Source organism: Odocoileus virginianus, chromosome 30 (assembly GCF_023699985.2).
Source record: "Odocoileus virginianus isolate 20LAN1187 ecotype Illinois chromosome 30, Ovbor_1.2, whole genome shotgun sequence".
In the NCBI taxonomy this organism is placed as follows: domain Eukaryota; kingdom Metazoa; phylum Chordata; class Mammalia; order Artiodactyla; family Cervidae; genus Odocoileus; species Odocoileus virginianus.
Genome location: NC_069703.1, coordinates 34632038 through 34649173, shown reverse-complemented (window position 1 = coordinate 34649173; position 17136 = coordinate 34632038). Strand labels below are relative to the sequence as shown.

The following is a 17136-nucleotide window of genomic DNA, read 5'->3' as shown; positions in this document are numbered from 1 at the left end:
ATCGGAAGGACTGATGCTGAAGCTCCAATACTTTGGCTACCTGATTCAGGGTCTTTGGAAAAGACCCTGATGTTTGGTAAGAGCGAAGGCAGGAGAAGGGGGCAATAGAGGATGATATGGTTGGATGGCCCCACGGACTCAATGTATATGAGTCTGAGCAAACTCAGGGAGATAGTGGAGAGGGAAGCCTGGCTGTGTTGTAGTCCACGGGGTACACAAACAGTTGGACAAGGCTTAGCTACTAAATAATAAAATTATTTGCATAAATTTCACACCGCACGTTGCAAAAGTTGGGTTCTCCATTACGTTCAGCCCAGTACCGAATGCATAGGTTTTCAACAGCTAATTTTTGGTTGATAGTTTCCTGGAAATTTACATTATCCTTGAAGTGTATCTGGAAATCTCTGAGGCCACTGCTTGGCTTCCTTCCCGCCTGGAGAGGGACAGGGCATTGGAGATGGGGAAGAAAGGGCCGTGGGATGAGAGAGGTTCGGACTAAGGCGAGGAACAGGGGACAAACAAGTAGGGGTGGAGGGTGAGAAACGTTTAGGAAAAACGGGATTTAGCCTCCTTTGGGAATTAGCTCTTTTCCTTGCACGGCTCCTTTGGCTTCGTAGATGCATACACCTGCCCAGTGTTCTTTTGTGAATATGAATTAGCTCCAAACCCCACGCAGAAAGGTCTCAGCTCTGTCATTTGTAGCTAACATGACTCGAGTAAATGCCCACTTGAGCGATTTCCTTCACATCCTGAGCTGTTCCCAACCATGTGTGGAAGGGAGCCAAGGAGGGAGTTTTCTGAGTACTCCAGGGGATGATTTTTCTTCCCGAAGAAATTCTCCAGCAAAACAGACGAGCCAAACACCTACAGCGTGCTCTAACTGGAGCCCAGAAAACGACCTAGAGGAGGCCGGGCCGCGTGGCGGTGGGCGTGTCCGGGGCGAACGCCGCGGAGGCGGCTACTCCAGGGAGGAGGATTACCAGCGCTAAGGCGCCGGTGAAGGGGCGGGAGGGCCCGCGGCCGAAGGAGCCGATGGGGGGCGTAGGGGGCGGGGTTAGGGGAGCGGCCTCGCGCAGGCGGCAGACGAGAAGGGACGGGGGAGGGGGCGGGCCTCGGCCACTCTGGGCCTGCGGCGCCACAGCCTCGCCTACCACTCGCGGCTTCACCACAGACCCCTTTGTGTTCCTGCCCCCGCCCCGGAGGCGCCCCAGCCGGCGGCGCTGAGTTCCCTCATTGGCTCAGCCGATGGCTTCCGCGATTGGCTTCTGAGCCGTCCGGCGTGGGGCGCCTCTTCTCGCTTCTATTGGTCATCTGAGCTGCTCGTCAGGCCGCCGCGCGAAGTGATTGCCCGGCCGCTCAGAGTCCCTGGAAGCAGTTCCGGGAAACCCCGCGTGCTGCCGGGATCGCGTCTCGGTCCGTGACGGGGGGGGAGGGGGTGGCGCGCGCGCCATTTCTAGTCGTTTTCAAAGCGCCTCGCGCTGGTTCTCACGGGCCCGGCCACCGGCCCCAGCTCTGCCCTGGTGAGTCTCGCGCCGGCCCGCGGGGGAAGGGGCCGGGAGCCCCGATCCGACCCTACTGGGCCCGGCCCGGGCTCGGCGCTTGCTCCCCAGTTTCGTTTTCGCTCCGAGGCCCCCGGGGTGGGGGTGGGGATGGGCTGGGGGCGGCTTCGGCCTCGGCCGGCGGCTCAGCGGAGGGCCTAGCCGCCGCCGAAGCGCTTCCTCGCCCTCGCTCGTCCTCCCCGCTCCCCCCGCCACCCGCCGCCTCCCCTCCAAGCCCAGGCCCATGGTCCGGCCCGTCGGGCGCTCTCCGCGCGGCCTGCCGGGTCCGCCGCGCTTTTCCCGCCTCCGCCTGCCGCTCCACGCGGCCAAGCCGGCCGCTTTCAGTCCCGGCTTTAGGTAGACCCCATCGCCTCTCCCTGCCGGAGCCCCGCCTTGCTCCCCGTTCAGCCGGCCTAGCCGCGCGTGGGGTTTGTTGATGGTCAGAACCGGCATGGGCCGGGGTGGGCCGAGGGCGGGATGCCAACCCGGGTGAGCCGAGCCGGGAGAAAACTTTTGTATGAAGCAGCGGCCGAGAAGCCGGTGTATGTAGGAAAAAGCCTCCTTTTCCCCTCCCCAGCCGCCCCCCCACCCCCACCCCAGTTCTGCATGCTGCAAGTCGAGATTTGAAGGAAAAAATGACTACTAGAGGCCATGAAACTTAGGCTTCGAGCGGCGCCTGAGATATCGCAGTCTAAATGCCATAGGCGCACTCTTTTGGAAAGGCGATTCTTTTTCTTATGCGATAGAAACCGCATTGCCAGAATTTCAAGACTGGAAGAAGCCACGGGGATCTTGAAGGATTCAGCCCCGTCCACACTACCTGTTTCAGATTTTTTGCTGTCCTGCGGAGTCTAAATTTATGTCTCATGAGTCAGTCGTAGGATAAGGGCTTGACACTCCTAAGCCATGAGAGAACCGTTAGTTTTCATTTCATTGGATCTTTGAAAGCCGGTCTCTTAAAATGAGAAGAATTTTCACGAGATGTTCAGAAAAAAAAAAAGTCAGGGAAGGGCTAGTGCCAGATTTCCCAAATCTCCCAGCAACCCTGATTTTAAATTTCTCGTTTTTGCAAAAGAAGTTTAGATCAAGTAACATCAATCACATTAGTATATTTGCTGCATCCAGAAATATGGTTTGGCTGTGTGGCATTGAATTGACACAAGAGTTTTAAACTGTCTCATATGACATCAAAGCCTTTTTTTTAAATGAGCACATTAAATTTGGTTTGAAGAGAGCTTTTTCCTTGATCTGCAAGATTTTGTTTTCTGGACTCTCTTTAATAGTTGTACTTTTTTGTTAAAGTTTACAGACTTTTTTTTTTGAAAATTTCAACTGATTTCAGAATCAACTTGTAGAGAACCTTTGCAATGAATGGTAGTCATAAATATTTCTGTCTTGTGCTTAATACACAACTTGTCTTTTTGCTTTACACATACTTTAAAAAATACCACCTTAACAGATGGTCATTGAACTTTTCTGTTAAAAATTTGCTTTCTTTCCGTGATTGATAGTATTCCCAGGTGCAGTACCGCAAGGGTCTTGTGATACTGAGAACTTTTAAGTTCTAATGATCTATCTTATGGTCGTATTTGAGGGTGGGTGAGCATGGAAAACAACTATATGTTCCCAAAAATATTTTGGACTTGAATGCATCTTTATAGAATTAGGTTGTACTAATCAGTAAACTATTCATCTTACACTATAAGTAGTTTCTTTATCAAAAGTGCCAGTTTTGAATGTTTTTGTTTTTGCCAGTTCATCAGAATTTGAGTTTTGCCTTGAGAAACATTTATCCACCCAGAGATTAACCACGGAGTCTGCCTCTATATAGACATTAGTGGGTTAGTAAGTCTTAATGTTTTGTAATCATAAGAAGTTATAATACTGTTTATCTCATTTTCAGAGTAACAGTTTGTGCATTTTCCTCTCTTCCTACTTTCTATTACCTCCTTCTCAGTCTTCCTTTTTCATTAATTTCAACTAAATATCAGTGGCCTTTGAAGTTGTTTAAGTCAGAAAAACTACACCTGGTGCGTTTGCACAGTGTTTTGAGAAGCAGTCTGGACGTGTGGTTATCTTATGTATGGGTTTCAGTGCTTTTTAGGAAACTTGTATTTTCTTTATAGCTGTCTAGGTATCTTCAGTTTCATCAGGAAAAGTAGGCTTTTCCTTGAAATCCACCTTCATGTCTTTTATTTCAGTATTTGTTGCAATGTCTTTATTCTGCTGCTTATTATCTTCATTACATTATAATTGCACCACAGACAAATGCACTTTAATTCCCTATGTTTTGAGGAGTTAGTATAGAGACTGGCCTTGTATGGTTTTATTATTTAATCTTTCTTCAGGGAGTTGATCCATTTCAGCATTACATAAAAGTTGAACACCCAAAATGATTTGGGTAGGTAAATCTGAGACATCTGACCTAAGTTTAAAAAGAAGCAACCTTAACTATAGCTCACTTTTTATTTTATATGGACTTAGAACAATCATTTAGCTTTTAAACCTGGTCATTTTTTCTTTTAAATCTGTGAATGGGAATAGCAAATTAATTTTAGAACAAAAATTAATGTCAAGCTGTGTTTTTTAAGTTAGGTGGAGAAAACCCAAACCAGCAGCATGTTGAACTAGAGACCACAGGGCATTTATTTCACACCTATGTTGAATTTGAAGCAGAGCTAGTAAAGTTTGAAAGTCCTTGAACCTTAAGTTGTCTGTGGGTGTTCATTCTGTTTTTAAACCAGACTTTTTAAAACTGTTTTAAGAATTGAGAGCCGAGGGGCTTTTTAGGATTTTGTGGTGATCTGTTGATGAGCTCGTCAGGACACAACTGCTGCTTTTGTTAATCAGTGATTCTACCTTAAATAAATTCAAGCTTTTATCTAACCTAGTGTACATGAAGTTCCTTAAAGATGCAACACTTCCATGTACATTTCCCATGGTTTTACAGAATTCTCGCAAATTTAGGTCAGATACATCAGAAAAGCCATCAGAAATAATATTTCGATAGAGGTTATTAGCAGCATGTATACAAATCAGATAAATCATGCATTGTCCTACAAACTAGTTATTTCTGGCTTAATGTAATATAGCTCCTGAATTTTTTCCAGCAGCATAATAAAATGGCTAATCAGGTGAATGGTAATGCGGTACAGTTAAAAGAAGAGGAAGAACCAATGGATACTTCCAGTGTAAATCACACAGAACACTACAAGACACTGATAGAGGCAGGCCTCCCTCAGAAGGTGGCAGAAAGACTTGATGAAATATTTCAGACAGGTATAATATACATTTCTTGTTTCTGACTGGTTATGAAAGTGAGGGCAAACCACTTTGAATTTTATAGATTTTTTAAGGTTAAATATTACTTACTGTTTCTGATCTGTGTAGAGCTGAATGTTACTTTCCCTTCATTGAGGGCATATTGGGTTTGACTTTGATATTCTTATTTCATTATTTTGAAGCCTTGGTGTTGAATATGCAGTCTGAGTTGTTTCAGAACAGTACATCAATTTGTCTTAGATTTACCATCAATTAAAATGTGTTTCAGCATATCAAATTTTACATTTTTTTCTTAATCTAAATCAGTCGTCATTTTGCTTTTACTTTTCTACCTTTAGCTTCTTAATGTGATTGTAAAAATAGCTTAGGTCTTATTAGGTGGCATAATAAGAGGACTAGTTAGATGGTATTGTCTGAAATGATAATACAATGTCAGACTCTTTGAGAGTTTGTGGCCTGTCCAGTTTGTAACAGACAGAAATCTACAACTCTCAGTAATTTGGAAGTGTTTGGCTTGTAACAGCTGTGTTTTTTTTTTTTTTTTAATCTAGAATCCCATGGTTAAGTGCTGAAGCAAATTTGAACATTTTAATATGGTTGTTGTAAGTGGTTTGAAGTTCTAAAGAGGGAGAGAAATATATTTACCATTGTTCATAAATAAATGTGTCCTCCCCCTTTGGGACCATTAGATGGAAACGTTCTTCCTCTGTGTTTTGTGTGCCTGTCCAGATTTTGGGAGAGAAAATGGAATTGTCTCACAAACTGTGTCTTAAGTACTGTAGTAACAAATACCTAGTTTTTTGTCCTTATTTATTTATTTATTTTTAAATCCGAGAAGCTCAAGCTAAAGCTCATTTAGACACTAAAATGTCTTCTCAGACTGACTCCTGGGTGATGATCCCTTTGAAAATCAGTGCTCAGGAACTTTCTTTGATGTTCTGCCATAGAGAATTGGCAGTGATCTGCTTAGAGATGCTCTCTTGTAGAGTGTTTTGTTATTGATAAGAGGTTGATGGCTTGGGTGTAGGGTTGGATTGACAGAATGGATTGATGGGTATCCTGAGTTGTGACTTTGGGTGGTGATATGGAATAGTCAGCTAAGGAAATGCCAATTATTTTGGCATGCTCATTTTGAGCTCTTAAATCATGACTTTTTTTTTTTTTAAGTAACTTTGCAAGTGTTATTATTTATTATGGAATAAAGTTCTTTTTGGCTTTACCAAAATGGAGTCACTTTTGATGTTAGTTCATATGGACTTGGGGCTTTCAATCTGCCAAATATTTCCATTTTACTTTGGATCAGTTCTGAAATATATTCAGAAATATAAAATTTAACAGACTTAAATTATATTTAAACATAGTAGATGTTCTGTGTGCAGTTAAATATACTATATGTATATATAGAATGCAGTGCATATATTTTCTGTATACCTTGCTTGTAAGTCCATAGTAAAGTCCTTTTAATGCCATTTGAAAAAAAAAATTGTCATTGTTGACAGTGTTGATAATGCTACAGCATCTTTTAAAATCTCAGCCTGACACTTGTGAAGAACAAAAATGCCTTAAAATATGACTTTTCGGAATTGATTAGTCAAGCTGCACTTGCATTTATAGGAAAAATTTAAAATTTAATGTAAAATATGCCTTTCCACATTCTGACTGCAGCAAAGTAGATGCTCAAAACAAATGAAATTTCATTTTATCTTTGGTGCTAAGGAGGGAAAGCCTTTGACACTTTTTGGAGAGTGGGAAGAATTATTTAGCAAAAGTAATTCATTCTTTCCCCCACTTCTTGGGTGGTTAGCAACAACTGCAGCAGTCCATATAATTTGAAGATTGATCCTTGGGAAATAGTGTTTTTGTTTTTTTTTAAACCACTCTAACATAATCAGAACTTGTTATTTTAATGCTTATTCTGTAGTACAGTGTGTATGTACATCAGATTTAACTTCCAAGATTTAAACGTTTTGCAGAGTGGGAAATGGGGTTAGAATTTTTTTTTGTGGGGTGTGGGGATTGAAATTTATGTTTATAGGTGTTAACATTGTGTCTTCTGTTTTCATATTTGTACTCTTGATCTTTTTATATAGTATTTGTATAGCTGACCTATATGCGTATAGTTGAATGAAAATGTAGTTAGTGATAGTATTGAATATAGCAATTCTTGATGGAACATTTATTTATAGCACAATTTAGACTATCCTCTTTGTTGCAATAATGTTACCTGTTTTCAATTTAATTTTTAGGATTGGTAGCTTATGTCGATCTTGATGAAAGAGCAATTGATGCTCTCAGGGAATTTAATGAAGAAGGAGCTCTCTCAGTACTACAGCAGTTCAAGGAAAGTGACTTATCACATGTTCAGGTAAGGACATTATCCAGAAAAGTCTTTGAACAACTAATGATCTGAAATTATTTTACTATTACTTTTTTTCCTGTGGATAAGTGGTATATTTTATTTGTGACTACTTCTGCTTCTTTAAAAAAATTAGCTTAAAAATCTACATGGCAAAAAGTTTTCAGAAATGCAAGTGTAAAGTAAAAGTCTCCCACTTCTTGTGACATTTTTGGATTATGTGAAACTGTTTTGTTATCTTAGAGGGAAATAGTATAGATAGGAATAGTTTCAGGACATCTGGCAAAAATAGCCCAGATGCATTTAAATATCAGCAAATGGAAGACTATTTTGCCAGTGCTGAAGGTAAGCTCCCCAGAGGTCTTACATGTCTTAAGTGCTGTCAGTTCCAGTCTCTGGCACATAGCAACCACTCATCAAGTATTTGTTGAGTTAATAAATGAGTAAATATTTTGTTTAAATTCTGTTCTTCTGAAATTTAAGTTTAATTGTATATTTGACCCTTCAACAATTCCTGATAATTCTTTTTCATTGAATTACTTGGCTGTTCTAGAACAAAAGTGCATTTTTATGTGGAGTTATGAAGACCTACAGGCAAAGGGAGAAACAGGGGAGCAAGGTGCAAGAGTCCACAAAGGGACCTGATGAAGCAAAGATCAAGGTAAAACTTGACTTGGGTAGTTGTAATGAAGTTAAATGTAATTATGAGATCAATGCTCTAGAAATATTTATTTCTTTGGATGGGTCAGGTCTTGGTGGTGGCACGAGGGATCTTCCTTGCATGATGTGCGGTCTTGCATTGCGGTTTAAGGGCTTCTCTGCAGTTGCAGTGCTCTGACATAGAGTACATAATGCCTGGAACGTAGGGAGATCAGTATAACTATGAGCCATTATTGTTACTGTTATTATTATTTAGATAAACTGAAAGGAAAATACAGGGCCTTTAGTGTATCCTAAAGGAGATCAGTCCTGGGTGTTCATTGGAGGGACTGACGTTGAAGCTGAAACTCCAATCCTTTGTCCATCTGATGCGAAGAGCTGACTCATTTGAAAAGACCCTGATGCTGGGAAAGATTGAGGGCAGGAGGAGAAGGGGATGACAGAGGATGAGATGGTTGGATGGCATCACCAACTCGATGGACATGGGTTTGGGTAGATTCCGGGAGTTGGTGATGGACAGGGAGGCCTGGCATGCTGCGGTTCATGGGTTTGCAAAGAGTCGGACACGACTGAGCAACTGAACTGAGTGAACCGCATACTTTAGTTAAATGGATACTGATGTTTTGCTGTAGTGATAGACTTTTCAATTTGAAATAGTTAATGTTGAAGTTTGTATAGTTCCATCATGTTTTAGACAAGAAATTCAACTTAAAATTTTTACCCCTTTGTACCTTTTTTTCCTCATGTGGAAAATGGCACACTTCCATTCTTATATCTTAAATAATAGGTGAGAACTTTATTTGCTATAATGGTTATTTTTTTTTAAACTTACTTCTGTTCATAGAATAGGTCTATGTTATTTCCCTAAAACTGGCTATCTGCTCTTTAGAAGGTGCATATTGTATATGTAATATGTGTGTACTACATATTATACAAGTAATGGATAATATACATGTTTTGTGTCAATGGTAGAAGAATGGAGGGTCTAAGATAACTGTAATCCCAGGGCTATCCAGAGGTATTGTTTAAAACTATTGAACTTGATGTGATCTAAAGTTTCTTGTTGCTCTAACATTCTGTGATTTTTTTAAAACCTGAAGTGTAAAATCCTCCCATTCCTAGATAGATTGCCTTTCTTTTTTTCCATTATGTCTTTGTTCTGTAGGCCTTTCCTATGAACATAAACCCTTAAGGGCAAGGACAGTATCATCTTTTCTATGATTCCTCTTAATACCTCACGTGATGTTGTGAGGAAAGTTGGAAATGAGGAAACAGTTTATTTTTTGAAACCTGAAAGTATATTCATTTGGTAATTGCCAAGTATTTTGAGTCTGTATTGTATGAGAAATGGTCTGGTTCTTATGAAGCTTATGGTATAGGAGTACAAAACAACAGGATCAAACAAAGTAAAGTTTAAATTATTTGAGTACAATAGAAAGTCAGAGTAGGAGGATGTGAGGAATAGTGAATGGAAGTAGCTGCCTAAAAGAGCTAGGACTTCTGATTTCCTCTTGTTTTTAAGGATAGAGAACATTTTATTGAAAAGAATCACTTGTGGATGGAGGTATGGTATGTAAAGGGAACAAATAAGGGAAGAATCTCATGTAGAGGGGATACAAAAGGAGGCATACTGTGGTATGTAAGTATGAACAGATAGCTTGGGGTCAGCTTATGTCGAAGTGTTAGTAATCCTTCCCCCTGTTTTTCTTTTCTCATTAAAAAAGATGATGTGTGCTCAGAGATTTAATTTGCCTACAACTCTCCATTAAATGTCTGGAAAGGAGAAGTAAAAGTCTATGTGTGTGAGAAGAACCAATGTGAATTCTGTGATTTTTTTTTTTCTTTTCTTCCCCCTTGACTAAAATACTAAAATATTGGGGTACCTTTTGGAAAAGATCTTTATTTTGATTTGTGTGTGTATTTGTAAGATGTTTAACACTCAGATATTAACAATTATGTATAATTATCTTTAGGCCTTGCTTGAAAGGACCGGTTATACCTTGGATGTAACCACAGGGCAGAGGAAGTATGGTGGTCCTCCCCCAGACAGTGTGTACTCTGGCGTGCAACCTGGAATTGGAACAGAAGTAAGTGTTCTTCAGTCTTTTGCTGAAATCTGTCCACTTTGTAAATATTTCTATCTATTGCATGATGGGAAAAATAACTTCCATTTTTTTCAAAGAGTAGCCATAACTTCTGTTTTGGTATCCATTTGTATTTTGCTGTCATCGTAAGTAGGGATAATCCTGCGAATGGTAGATACCTAAACACTTTGTAAAGGAATGTATAGAGTTCTTGGAACTGGTAGCTAGAACTATGCAACTAGCGACACACCATTTTAGGTCCTTGGGATGAGGTTGTTAAGGAGAAGCAATTGCTTTATTCTGTTTTTCTTTTATGTCAAAATGGTGCTTGTCATCTCTCCTTGACCCTCCCCTCTCTGTGTTTACAGAGAGATTTATTGAAGGGAATGGGTTGCACACGGGAAGGATGTAGAATCAAATAAAAGGTTGAGCACGTTGGTCTATACTTGCAAGAAGGAGTCCCTTCTCCATCTGTGTGTTCATGAGGGTTCCTTCATATGCCTTTATGTTAGACTACTCTAATCCTTTAAATGGAGAATGCTGAATGCCAAAAGATAAGTCCTATTGTTGCAGGTACCTTTTCTGATTTGATGTCTCCATTGTCTTTTTAGTGCCTGGCATAATGCCAGGAGTATAGTAGGACAGATATTGGTGGTTATGGTTTATTTTCTTTGAATACTGTAATCATGACTTCATAACTTAAAATTAGATTAAATGATAATCTTACAGGATTTTCTTTAAAGCAGAGTGAAGGGTGACTTAAGTGATGGTGTCAGTTAAAATATTTATGTGGTATCATTATGTATCTCCTACTTATTAGAATTTTAAGAAATTCTAAAACTTTATTCAAACATTATCAATGACACCCTTCTGAGTGCTGAAATTTAACTTTTGAGGTACCCCAAAGCACAGATTGTTATTTCTAGTTTGTGAGTATGTAAATAAAGACATCACCATTTAATGTAACTTTTCAGATCTATATCAGAGCTAATTTTAATTATGGTCTCTGTATGTAAATGTACATTTATTGGTTGTTGTTCTCTGAGCTGCTTTTATGCATTATTATAGTTAGTATTCTGTTTCTTAATATTTAACATTATTAAAAGGACTCTAGGCCTTTTTATGATACCTGAATCAGATACATATGCTTGTTTTTGAATTTAAAAAAAACTACTATAAATTACTTGCTGCTATATAATTATTGATAGAGTTGGGATTGGGACTCTAAGCCATCTACATTCCTTTTAGGAGAAACTGTCATTGAAACATAATATACTCACGGTTGTCCTCTCATTAATTCCCTGACACCGTACTTTAATGTTCTATTTATGTTGTGGAGTGAAGTCACCCAGTCGTGTCCAACTCTTTGCAACCCTATGGACTATAGCCTAACAAGCTCCTCCGTCCATGGGATTCTCCTGGCAAGAATACTGGAGTGGGTTGCCATTTCCTTCTCCAGGAGATCTTCCTGACCCAGGGATCGAACCCGGGTCTCCCCCATTGTAGGCAGCCGCTTTACCATCTGAGCCACCAGGGAAGTCCACTTATGTTGTGAACCCTTTTAAATCTACATTTATATTTCATTTTTAAAGAATACGGAGAGACTTTCCTGGTACTCCAGTGTAAGTTAAGACTCTGTGGTCCCAGTGCAGGGGTCACGGGTTCAACCCTTGGTTGGGGAACTGAGATTCTTCATGCCACGTGGTGTGGCCAAAAGAATAATAAACAATATGGAAATATAACTCAGCTTTCTTACAGGGACTCCTGTACTATATGTATTTTTTTTCTAATGGTTTTAAATTTGCACCTAAGCCCTCATGTAAAGTGAATAAAAAATGGAATTGTTCCTTTGCCTTTGTTCCTGAGACAAGTTGAAACACCTCCAAGAGGGGAATACATTTTGAAAAAGTTATCCATAGTATACCATTCATCATATGATATCCTTATTAATTATTATTTCACTTTCTTAGTCTTGTTTCTTTGACTAGTTATAAAATCTTTAGAAATAAAAGTTGTGCCATACAGTTTTGTTCTTCACAGTGCCCAATATAGCCTGCTGTAAAATTGGTTGTATCTATTTTGTAATTAATCGAAATAAATTTTGTTAGCCTATTAGGTAGGTTCATTAATGAACTCTTTAATGGAGACTTGTTGTATCTTTGCTCTATGTAGATAAGGGACTGGTGTGCTGCAGTCCATGGGGTCGCAAAGTGTCTGACACAACTGAGCAACTGAACTGATGTAGACAGGGAGGGTTTTGCTAGTACTTTTAAGATTTCACTGGAAGTTCTTCATTTAATAAACTGTTCTGAGTACCCAGTTAAAAACAAATCGTATTTTAAATGTAAAGTTTGTTTCAGTTCAATTCAGTTCAGTCACTCAGTCATGTCAGACTTTTTGTCACCCCATGGACTGCAGCATGCCAGGCTTTCCTTTCCATCAACAACTTCCGGGAGCTTGCTCAAACTCATGTCCATTGAGTCGGTGACGCCATCCAACCATCTCATCCTCTGTTGTCCCCTTCTCCTGCCTTCAGTCTTTCCCAGCATCAGGGTCTTTTCTAATGAGTCAATTCTTCACATCAGTTGACCGAAGTATTGGAGTTTCAGCTTCACTGTCTGTCCTTCCAGTGAATATTCAGGACTGATTTCCTTTAGGATTGACTGGTTTGATCTCCTTGCAGATTTTATATTTCACTCCCTCTGTAGAAGAAAGATGTGTTTTTCTGTATGTTAGTTATGTGCAGCAGATATGGTTGCAGCAAAAATCCCTATATGAGATCAGCAGCCTAAAGCACTCCTGTCAAGCAATTTGGTGCAACAAAATTGCAGTGTAAAAGTTTGGATTCCTCCCATAAGTTCAGATTTCATGAGATTTGGCCCATACTTGTTGAAGATTAAAGTTTTGAAAATTAGGAGTCTTTCAATATATTGGGTTGATGATAGATTTAGTAAAGTAATTGGTTTTAATTGATATTACTTTTGATGCTCCAAGGTTTGGGATTTTGTTCTTCTATGGCTCATTGCAGTTACTAAAAATTACTACTAGCTCTTGATTGAGAAAGTTGAAATTAGGGTCAGTGCCTGATACTGACAGTTTTGAAAGTAAGTTACGAGAAGACAAGTTTTATCTTTGGATAAAATCTACTGTAAATTAACCGTATGATGAATACTCATTAATGGACCTTGTTGCTAAGCATTGACCTTGAGATGAGAAATATACAAGAATGAGAATACCAATTTTGAAAAGTATTTTTTTTAGTGTGCCTTGGCTCTCAGACCTAGTATGGCTATAGTATTTTTGTATCCTTTTTCCCCTTTTTATTCCAGTTTTATTGAGAAATACTTGACATATAGCACTATATAAGTTTGAGGTGTACAGCATAATGGTTTGACTTACATACATCATGAAATGAGGACCACACCAAGTTTAGTAGGCATGCATCACCTCATCAAATTAAATAGAAAAAAATAATGATTCTTTCTTGTGATGAGAACTCGGGGTTTACTGTTAGCAACTTTCTTATATAACATAGAGCAGTGTTAATTATATTTATCATGTTGTACATTATATCCCTAGTTACAACTGGAAGTTTGTAGCTTTCTTTAATTACTTTCATCCAGATCCTTCTCCTCCCAACCCCACCTCTGGTCACCACAGATTGATCCATTTTTGTGTGAGTTTGTTCTTCTGTTTGGTTTTGAAGCTCAGTTGACCTTCAACACTGATGTTAGCTTCAGGCGCACAGCACGGTGATGTGATATCTCTGTGGTTTCAGAACGATCACCATGAGTCTAGTTACTGCGTGTCGCAGTACCTGTCTGTTCTTCAGCTGGTTTTGTAAAACTCTTATTTCATTGACATAAATGTAATCTCCATGCAGATCATGTCTATATATTGATAATAAGCTCTGTATATTGGATTTAACTCTTTGTTTTATTAGCTGGTTGAAGTGTTAAAAAGAAACAGGGTGTTTAACAGACCTATAAGTATCTGATTTTGTGGCATCTGATTTGCATTATCTATAAAGAAAAGCTGCTGTGTTTGCAGAAATAGCGAGTAGAAGCTGGATAACGGAGCAACCGCTGTAGATAGTCAGAAGCACTGTGGAGCTGCCTGGCTCCTTCCGTTGGTTCCTTCCAGAGCCTTCAGGGCTTCCTCTCTTACTGTTGGAGTGATCAGTGTGTAGACAGCGCCCAAAACTTGTTCAGAACCTTGCTGTCTAATGAGTAAAGGGAGAACAGTTGTTCGGGTGTTCACTGGATTCTGTTGGTTCTGGTGGGGAGGGTTAACCTGCGCATGACTGAGTGTTTACTCACAGCTCATATGGAGCCAGAATGGCTCAGGGACCAACACAGTAATAAAAGGGAAACATTTATATTACATTTCAGTTCATTAAAAACTGAGCTTAAAAAACTTTAAAAAGAGGGATGCTTAGTTTTTGAATACCGTGTATTTTCAGCCTTTTAAAGTTCTTTTAAAGTCTTTAGTTAAACTGATCTTGAAATGAGACCATCTCCTGTTTCTCAAGCAAATCAGTGTTTTTGGCCTGTTTCTTTATGGACCCCAGTGATTATAACATTGGGCAAAGGTTTGTTGATGTTTCTTTTATTTTTGTTTATATGTTTATTTTTGTCCATGCCATGTGCGGCATATGGGATCTTAGTTCCCTGACCAAGGATCAAACCCTTGCCCCTTGCAGTGGAAGCGCAGAGTGCTAACCACTGGACTGCCAGACAATTCCTTGATATTTCTTTTAAAATAGAACAGTATTCTTATGAAAAAGCTGCAATGTCAGATGGACTTCTAACCTTCAGATGATCATGTAGAGTACAAGAAGCTTACTGTTATGAATTCTTTCTAATCAATCAATTGCTTTTCCTGAAAATACAGATCTTTTCAAGTATGCTTAATGAAGCAAACCTGAATGGTTCTGAAAATATAGACATGTGTTAAGAAAGTGGTATAATAATCTGACACTTAGATTCCTCATTTAGCTGTGTTCAGCTGTGTCTTTTTTAAATATTTGTTTGTTTTTGTCTGTACCAGGTCTTAGTTGAAGCACACAGGATCTTCCTTGCAGTGTATAGGCTTTTCTGCAGTTGTGCACAGGCTCCATCCAGAGAGCTGACTCAGTAGTTGCCGCATGTGGTCTTGGGGAGCTTAGTTCCCTGACAGGGGATCAAACCCGTGTCCCCTGCATTGGAAGCAGATTCTTTTTTTTTTTTTTTTTTGGAAGGTGGGTTCTTAACCAGCAGGAAGTCCCTCAAGAGTCTTCTCATAGTGCCACTGTATGTGCTGTCTTTGCTTTTGCATGCATTTGTAATGGGTAGGGAGAGAATACGGATGGTGAATGGTGTAATTATGAAGCATCACTGCATTATAATAGAAATGATATAAAGCTGAATTTACTTCCCAGAACAGTTTTAAAATATTCAAATAACAGATATTCTCAAATACAAAGATATTCTAACCAGGCTAGACTTAGGTGTGACCAGAGCCTAGCAACACTAAAAAATACGTTTCAGAATTAATACCAGTTACTCTTGTGTTCACAACAAACTGTTTAAAATTCTTAAAGAGATGGGAATGCCAGACCCCCTGACCTGCCTCTTGAGAAATCTGTATGCATGTCAAGAAGCAACAGTTAGAACTGGACATGGAACAACAGACTGATTCCAAATTGGGAAAGGAGTACGTCAAGGCTGTATATTGTCTCCCTGCTTATTTAACTTATATGCAGAGTACATCTTGAGAAATGTTGGACTGGATGAAGCACAAGCTAGAATCAAGATTGCCAGGAGAAATATAGTAACCTCAGATACGCAGATGACACCACATTTATGGCAGAAAGCGAAGAACTAAAGACCCTCTTGATGAAAGTGAAAGAGGGGAGTGAAAATTTGGCTTGATACTCAACATTCAGAAAACTAAGATCATGGCATCCAGTCCCATCACTTCATGGCAAATAGATGGGGAAACAATGGAAACAGTGACAGACTTTATTTTTGGGGGCTCCAAAATCACTGTAGATGGTGACTGCAGCCATGAAATTAAAAGACGCTTGCTCCTTGGAAGAAAAGCTATGACCAACCTAGATATTAAAAAGCAGATACATTACTTGGCCAACAAAAGTCTGTTTAGTCAAAGCTTTGGTTTTTCCAGTAGTCACATATGGATGTGAGAGTTGGGTTATAAAGAAAGCTGAGGGTTGAAGAATGGATGCTTTTGAACTGTGGTGTTGGAGAAGATTCTTGAGAGTCCCTTGGACTGTAGGGAGATCCAACCAGTCCATCCTCAGGGAAATCAGTCCTGAATATTCATTGGAAGGATGGATGGTGAAGCTGAAACTCTAATACTTTGGCCACCTGATGTGAAAAACTGACTCCTTGGAAAAGACACTGATGCTGGGGAGGATTGAAGACAGGAGGAGAAGGGGACAACAGAGGATGAGATGGTTGGATCACCAACTCAGTGGAGTTGAGTTTGAGTAAGCTCCGGGAGTTGGTGATGGACATGGAGACCTGGCATGCTGCAGTCCATGGGGTCTCAAAGAATCGGACACAACTGAGCGACTGAACTAAACTACTCTTGTGTATTTTTTGTCTCAAGATGCCTTTTATCAGTAGGTTTTTTTTTTTGTTTGTTTATTTTTAAGTGCTGTACCCTGTTAATCAGTGCTAATATATAGAGTTGTGAATGCAGTAGGGTGAGACTAATGAGAAGGGGTCAGATTCTGGATAATTTGAGTGTATATTTTAACAAGATTTATTGATAAGTTGGATACAGAGACATTAGAGAAAGGAGCAGAGCATGGCTTTAAGTCTTAGGACCTGAGCAGTTAGAAGGATATAGTTGCCACTTATTAAAATGAGGAAGGCTGTAAAGAAGAGCAAGTTAGCAGGATTGAAAGGCAGTAGTTGAGTTTTGGACATGTATGAATTAGAGCTCTCTTAGTCATCCACATGGAGCTGTTGAGTGAGCCATTGCTTATGTGAGCCTGGAGTTCATAGGAGAGTTTCGATTGGCGATCATAAATGTGGGAGGCATAAGCATCTAAGATGGTGGTATTTTAAAACCATGTTTGGATGTGGTCACCAAGGAAGTGTGTATAGCTAGAGAAAAATTTTTTAAGATCTAATTCCTTCAGCCCTTCAACATTTAGAGAGATGGGGAGATGAGAAGGAGCTAGCAAAGGGGACTGAGAAGAAGGAGC

At 39.8% G+C, this 17136-nt stretch overlaps 1 protein-coding gene across 4 annotated transcripts in view; it reads left to right on the top strand.

Annotated features, from left to right (window-relative positions):
• The first annotated feature begins 1383 nt into the window (after positions 1–1383).
• HNRNPR (heterogeneous nuclear ribonucleoprotein R) overlaps positions 1384–17136 on the top strand; it is a 38927-nt gene continuing 23174 nt past the window's right edge. Inside the window, exons 1-6 of one of the 4 annotated variants that reach the window (XM_070458903.1) lie at positions 1456–1520; positions 3294–3379; positions 4649–4817; positions 7067–7185; positions 7730–7837; positions 9810–9923. In XM_070458903.1, coding sequence (XP_070315004.1) covers positions 4661–4817; positions 7067–7185; positions 7730–7837; positions 9810–9923 — 498 coding nt within the window. In that variant the 5' untranslated portion in view covers positions 1456–1520; positions 3294–3379; positions 4649–4660. Of the gene's footprint in view, positions 1521–3293; positions 3380–4648; positions 4818–7066; positions 7186–7729; positions 7838–9809; positions 9924–17136 lie in introns of all 4 variants that reach the window. The other 3 variants (XM_070458901.1, XM_070458902.1, XM_070458904.1) reach the window with 3 other exon arrangements.